The sequence below is a fragment of the Chinchilla lanigera genome, unplaced genomic scaffold, assembly GCF_000276665.1.
Source record: "Chinchilla lanigera isolate Chin_1 unplaced genomic scaffold, ChiLan1.0 scaffold00008, whole genome shotgun sequence".
Lineage (NCBI taxonomy): Eukaryota > Metazoa > Chordata > Mammalia > Rodentia > Chinchillidae > Chinchilla > Chinchilla lanigera.
Genome location: NW_004955409.1, coordinates 12,811,147 through 12,818,142, shown reverse-complemented (window position 1 = coordinate 12,818,142; position 6,996 = coordinate 12,811,147). Strand labels below are relative to the sequence as shown.

The 6,996-nt window shown below is 38.3% G+C and overlaps 1 protein-coding gene across 1 annotated transcript; it reads left to right on the top strand.

The window, feature by feature from the left end:
• On the top strand, positions 1-3,329 carry Arf6 (ADP-ribosylation factor 6; the record flags this gene model as incomplete). Its single annotated transcript, XM_005376832.2, is given in 1 exon segment — positions 1-3,329. A coding segment is annotated over 1 exon segment (647 nt), but the record flags the coding sequence as incomplete, so codon positions are not given.
• Positions 3,330-6,996: the final 3,667 nt, after the last annotated feature.

The following is a 6,996-nucleotide window of genomic DNA, read 5'->3' as shown; positions in this document are numbered from 1 at the left end:
GCCGCGGGCGCCCTCGCGGCGGGCAGCCTTCGTTTCGCTCGCGCGGCGGCGGCGGCGGCGCTGTTGGCGGAGGGGACCCGGGACACCTGGATGCCCCCGGCCCCGGCTCCTCCGACGCGATGGGGAAGGTGCTGTCCAAAATCTTCGGGAACAAGGAGATGCGGATCCTCATGCTGGGTCTGGACGCGGCCGGCAAGACGACCATCCTGTACAAGTTGAAGCTGGGCCAGTCGGTGACCACCATCCCCACCGTGGGCTTCAACGTGGAGACGGTGACTTACAAAAACGTCAAGTTCAACGTGTGGGATGTGGGCGGCCAGGACAAGATCCGGCCGCTCTGGCGGCATTACTACACCGGGACCCAGGGTCTGATCTTCGTCGTGGACTGCGCCGACCGCGACCGCATCGACGAGGCCCGCCAGGAGCTGCACCGCATTATCAATGACCGGGAGATGAGGGACGCCATAATCCTCATCTTCGCCAACAAGCAGGACCTGCCCGATGCCATGAAACCCCACGAGATCCAGGAGAAACTGGGCCTGACCCGGATTCGGGACAGGAACTGGTATGTGCAGCCCTCCTGTGCCACCTCGGGGGACGGACTTTACGAGGGGCTCACATGGTTAACCTCTAACTACAAATCCTAATGAGCCTTCTCCACCCATCCCCCGGAAGGAGAGAAATCAAAAACCCATTCATAGGATTATCGCCACCATCATCACCTCTTTCAATTGCCACTTTCTCTTCTTTTGAATTTGAACTCTGGAGTTACTGTTCTACGGTTGGGGGGGGCGGTTGGGTTTTCTTTTTTCTTTCTATTTTTGGCTTTGCGTTAGATTGCTCTGATATGACATTGACATGAACACAGTGCTAGATGCTCTTGTTGACCTCCAACAAAATGGGGTGGGGGAAATAGCATTTCTTGGGAAAGTCCTTTATAATGGTTTGATTTTTTTTTTTTTTTTTAATTTTGATTTTTTTTTTCCAATGTATGCTTTTTTTTCCTTTTTGCCCAGTTTCCTTATCACTTGCTGTAGATGGCTTATTTTGCATCCATGCAGACTATGTTGCAAGTCTGTTTCATCTAGTAAACTGAAAATTATTGCTTAATCAAACTGCCGTTTGTCTTTTATATTTAAGGCCTCCCCCCAACCCTCCCTCATTAGTTCTATCTTTAATTTAGTAATTTCAAATGTGATCTTTTATATCTAAGACCAGTATGGTAAATTTAGCCCACAGTGGCAAATAATGAGTAATATCATTGTAACATGTTCCAGTTGAACATCAGTATGTTAAACAGGTAATGTAAGAAGTTGTTTGAAATGTTAGCTATTAAGTTCTGAAACACATCATGCATGAGTAGGAATAAAACCCAAGTTTCCCATAACATAGCTAACAGCATAAAAACATGAAAGTGCAACCTGTCAAGGGCAGAGTTTTTTCCACTGCAAAAGTTAGTAGTAACTTTGCTGTTTTCCCTCCTTAAAATAGACTCCTTCCAGAAAATGGAGCAATAATGGTATATGCCACAGACAGATGAAACATTTGTAGATATTTTAAATGACTTGGGCAAAACTGGAATATATACTTTTGTTTCAAACATCTAAGACCAGTAGTTTTAAAATTACTAAAATGTTTATTCACTCATAAAAGCATTTAACAGTTTAGATTATATGCACCTTTTGCCTAGTTGGAGAAATACACATTCCTATTTTCACATTACAGCAATCAGTTAAGCTGAAGGTGTAAGTCATTTTTTTATAGATGAATGATCCACATCTCCATTAATTAGAACACTGGAAAAAATTTTATAAGGTATTTAATTTTGCTTGATTATAGGATTAATTCATGCAAATAGATATCCTGTGGGTTCAATAGTACACTGTCTCCTTTAAGAAAGGCAATGTGATGTGTGAATGATGGGTAGATTTCAGGAATGACCAAGGGGAAGTGAGATTAGAACCTACAGATGACAATGAATGTAAACTTTTCTTCAAGGGTAAGCAGTTTGCTCACTGGTGATAGCCAGATCCTAACAAGGTTAGCTGGTGGGGACCTGTAACTAGATTGAGACCACTATGTTGATATTTTGAACCAAATGTTAATGCTTGATTCAGAATTGTGAAGCAGCATCTGGTTCTAGCCTTAAGGATTAAGTTTAGCGATCCTCAAGGAATTAAACTTAGGGAATTTCAGAAATGTAGAGTGCAAAGGCAGTATACAGGAAAAGGCGAGGTGGGTTTTGTTTATGAGGGTATCTGAAAACTAAAAATGAGCGGGATATCATGGTATAGTTGGACAGTATTAGTCCTTCACGTTTTGGCCATATTGTACAATGGAGCTTTTACCAAAGACGTATGAGAAGCATAAGGATATTAAAAACTGTTCAAAGTAAAACTCAACATTTAAAGCAGATGAGAAAAGGTGCTATGTTGTAGGATCCTGGCACAGAGGGTTTTTTTAAATTCAAACGCAACTAAAGTATAAAGTTCTCAGTTTCACTTTGGTAGTATCTGTAGAAATGAAGCTGATAAATACATTTAAGAATATTTTGGTTGCTTTTTAAAATTCCCAAAGCTCCACCATAAATGTAATTGTTGGTGTTTTAAATGATTACATTTTAGGGTACATAAACAAGGGTTATACAAATATCAATGCTATAGTAACATCCTGAAACAAGCACAAAAAGTATAAATGCCTAAACTGGAGGAAACTTGAAACCCTCATGTTAATTCTTAAATGTAGTATTTCTAACTTGTGGCGGACAGATAGGTAGGCAGCCATTTTTTTTGTGTCTTAAAAATAACTGGGGGGCATAGTTAAAATTTTATACATCAAGTGATTGCTGTTACTGAATGTTGCAGGTGAGATGTGGTTTATATTTTAGTTTATTGAAATGTCTGACTGAAAAAGGGGGAGGGGGAGGCAAATATTTGAAATTTGGAAAATCCTGAACCTTTTGGAAAGAAATCGTAATTCTCACATTTTCTTGAAGGTATAAAAGGTTTATAATTGATATAGTTCAATTGAGCCATAACAATTGGTGATTGTGCAACAGGTAATTATAGCCTGCAAAAAAGTTATAATCTTAAGAATTTAAAAAATAAGACCCTGAAGGTTTTGTTCAATTGCATCAATTTCTTTCTGTATTTATGTGAAATTTTAAAATGCAGTAAGTTTTGAATGAGTTAATCTTGTCTAATAAGTAAATGAGTCTGTAGACTGTGATCTCCCCAAACTAAAAAGTACAGTATCTGGAATTGTGTTCTTTATGGTTGTAGTGTTGGTAAAGCACTAATATGCAGAAAATAAAGGAATTATACAGTGCAGTTTCTCACGTCATGTTACTCGTTGAACTAGTTAAATGGGATATGTTGGTGCATTGTGCCACGTTATTTTCCAGGGATGGATGGTAAAAAGTAATTTAATTGGGGACTCACTTGGCTTAGGAAAAAAAAAAAATTTAGTTCTTGTAAATGTTTAAAGAGGTTTGCCCTAGGTTAATTTTATCAGACCTAATCTTACTTTATGACAATTTAGGGCGCAAGAACTTTATTCATGTTGTTTTCAAATTGCATCATTAGCATTTTTAAAGGTATGGGATTGTTTGTAAAAAATTGACCTAGAGAGGTGGCTTAACGTTTAAAAATAGACTTGCATTGTAAAATTTCCTTTAGAGGTCAAAGTTGACCATGTAATATGGGCAGAAATGTAGTCACTTAAAAAGTAAAATTGTGAGGAATACCTTGTTGGAAAAAATGATTTTTAAAACACATTTTTTGTAAGCTTTCCTCTACATCAATTTTTTGTAGTTTGATTCTACAATGTCAGTGTGATAGTATGTTTAAACCCTACATTAATATTTATTACCATGTCTGATACTGTGATTTATTGAAATAATCCAAGATCAAATTGTCATTGGTAGAAGTAGTATTTTTCCCAGAAGCTTAGGAGTAGCCACAATTTGAATGGTTACAGAACTTACTAAATTCCCAAAGTTATATAAAGTAAGGGTTGTGAATAGGCAAGTATTTTGTCTCCCTTTGAAGGTAAGAATTGTATTTTTAAGACCATATTTAGCAATTTAAATAAAATATGGTCCCTGACCATAATGTATTTGGAGTAGAGCATTCCACAGAATCTAGTTTTTTTGCTTGCTTAAATGGCAGAGACTAAGGAGAAGCAATTACAGTATCAGGAAGTTTACAAACTGGAGTGTGGGGAGATGGAGCCATAGAAGAAGCAAAGTAATTTCTCCCTGCTTTGCCAAACTTCAAGTTGCCAGACTAGTTGAACTGGCAGGGAATGGGTGTAGATGAGATCAAAGAAGGCAGAACTAGTCTGTAGGGGACTGAGGAATTATAATTGAAATTTGTTATTAAGTAAACTAAAGTACTGGTAAACTTCCAGAGAACTAGACCACAACAACTAACCTCACTTTGTGATAGTAAGGAAATGCTTAATGTTTAACCCTTTTTCCCTCTACTGTATTTAAAATACTGTGACTCCTTGAAAGAATTTTAGCCATTTTGTTCTTGAACATCTGATTACTTGTTAAATTATTTCATATAGAATATATATTTCTGAAAAAAAAAAAAGAAAAAAGGAATATATATTTCTGTGCCAGAGATGTAGCTTAGTGGTGCAGTACCTACCTGGCAAGCACGAGGCCCTGAGTTTGATAAGTTTCCTCTGTAGTATTTGTTTTGTAAGTGTGAGGATAGGTTAAATTGATTTGAGAGCTTGCTAACGTGCCTGCACCTGTTCAAGTATTGGAGATAACATCTGTGAAAACAAAACCTGAAAGCATCTGCCTTTGTGGGATCCTTATGGAACTTACATGGGTAAGGTGAGGGGAGACCAAGGATCAGAGGATAAAATACGTTACATGTTACAGGGTATGTGGTGTACTATATATATTTAGAGCATGTTCAGAGAAGGATTCATTAAGAAGGCATTCGAGCGGGGGTGATGGAGCATGCCTGTAATCCCAGCCTTTGGGAGGCTGAGGCAGGAGATCTTCAGTGAGCTGAAGCCCAGCCTGAACTGCATAGTGAGACCCTGTCTCAGAAAACAAAACAAAACAAAACAAAAAACCCCCCCAAAAACAACAAATATTTGAAGGAAGAAAATATCAGTGTAATTGACACAGTAACAAGATAAGTGGTGTGGTACAAAGTAGGGGGCTGGGAAAACTGACCAAAGGCAAATCTGTTTTGTCCTGTTTTTATAAGAACTGTACTAACAATGACTTTTACATTTTTAAAAGATTTTAGGAAGTTGGGTGTGATGGTGCACACCTGTAATCCCAGCATTTGGGAGGGTAAGACAGGAGGATCGAGTGAATTTGAGTCCAGCCTGGGCTACAGAGCAAGACCCTGTCTTAAGAAAACCACAAAAAAGATTGTAAGAAAAAAATGAATATAGACTATACTCAGGAAAATCTAAGGTTTTTTAATCTGTTTCTTTTGGGGAACTATTTGTTGATTCCCAAGTCTAAAGACTACCAAACATTACCAAAATATGTAAAGAATTCAACAATTTAAAGGAAAAACAATTTTTTTTTGAGTCCTGGTCAAGGTGATCCTCCTGCCTCAGCCTCCTGAGTGCTAGGATTACATGTGAGCACCATCATGCCTGGTTTAAGACATTGTTAAACGAATGAGTTAAATTGGAATTTTAGGAAACATCGTATATCATTTATACATTCAGTGAGCCCTGAAAGTGTTCTAACCTGGATTTTTTTCTTAATTTAAATATGTGAAATCAGTAGTAAGGTCGGATTTGAAAATCATCCTTTTAAAATTTTCTGAATGATTTCTTCTTAAACTTTAGTTACTTTAATTGTAATTTTACTGGTTTTGGAAATAGGTTAAATGTGCTCCTCTGTTAAAGTGTCCTTTCCTCCACATAGCCCAGAACAGTTTGGAATAGGGTCAGACAACATCATTCAGTTGTGGCTTTTACTTATTCAGCATTACTGTAACCAAGTCTTGTCCAGTATTTTATATTCTGAAACTTTGTAAGAGGAAGTGTTTCGACTTGGAAACTACTTTGTTGTATGATACTGGTTTCTTCCAATATTACTCCTCTAACCACTGTGACCTAGGAAAAATAATTTACTGCATCTGTAAATTTTTCTTAACTGGAGAGTTGTTTTATACTGATATAGTAAGACTACAAAAAGAGAAAGGCAGACCTGGTGGCACTCATCTGTAATCTCAGCACTTGGGAGGCTGAGGCAGGAGAATCACTGAGTTTGAGGCCAGCCTGATCTACATAGTGAGACCCCATCTCAAAACAACAACAACAACAAAAAAAACAACCTAGAAACGAAAGTAGTTATGGAACTTGCATGAAGGACATTTGTAAATGAGCTTTAAAAAAACCACCCGGTAGTTCATGGAGTCATCTGTGTGAAACTGGTTACTGATGGCCATAGAAGGTGTTTTCCATTGCAGCTGATTAGACCTGCCGGAGTGTGTTGAGCAGGAGAGACAGGCAAACGAAAACAGCTGTTATAGTTGGAGAAGGAGGGAGTTGGAAATTGGTTATAGTAGGACAAGCCAAAGAGCTTTCTCCCCATATCTTTATTTTTCCAAGTTTTGTGAATAGATAGTAGGTTGCAGTTGGGTCTAAGGAGCTCGATTTGGGGGCTGTTCTGAGAGTAACAAGAGTTAGAACGTGTTGAAAGTTTGCCGTGTTTCAGGCATTGTCCTGCATTTCATGCATATTCTTCTGAGCCCTTACAACAGCCTTGGGGGAGAGGGCGCCAGTTTTACAGTGGACACAGAGGCCCGTGTTAGTAAACAGCTAAGCCAGAATTTGGGTTTAAGTACTGCGGTTTCTATTGGCTTGCACACATCACTGAGGCAAACCAGTGGTTAAAACTTTCTTCATTTTGTTTTGCGTGTGTACTTTTCAGCAAATGGCTTGCTTTGGGAAATTTCTTATAATTTTCTTACTGATTATCAGTACCATTTGTGTTTTTTTTTT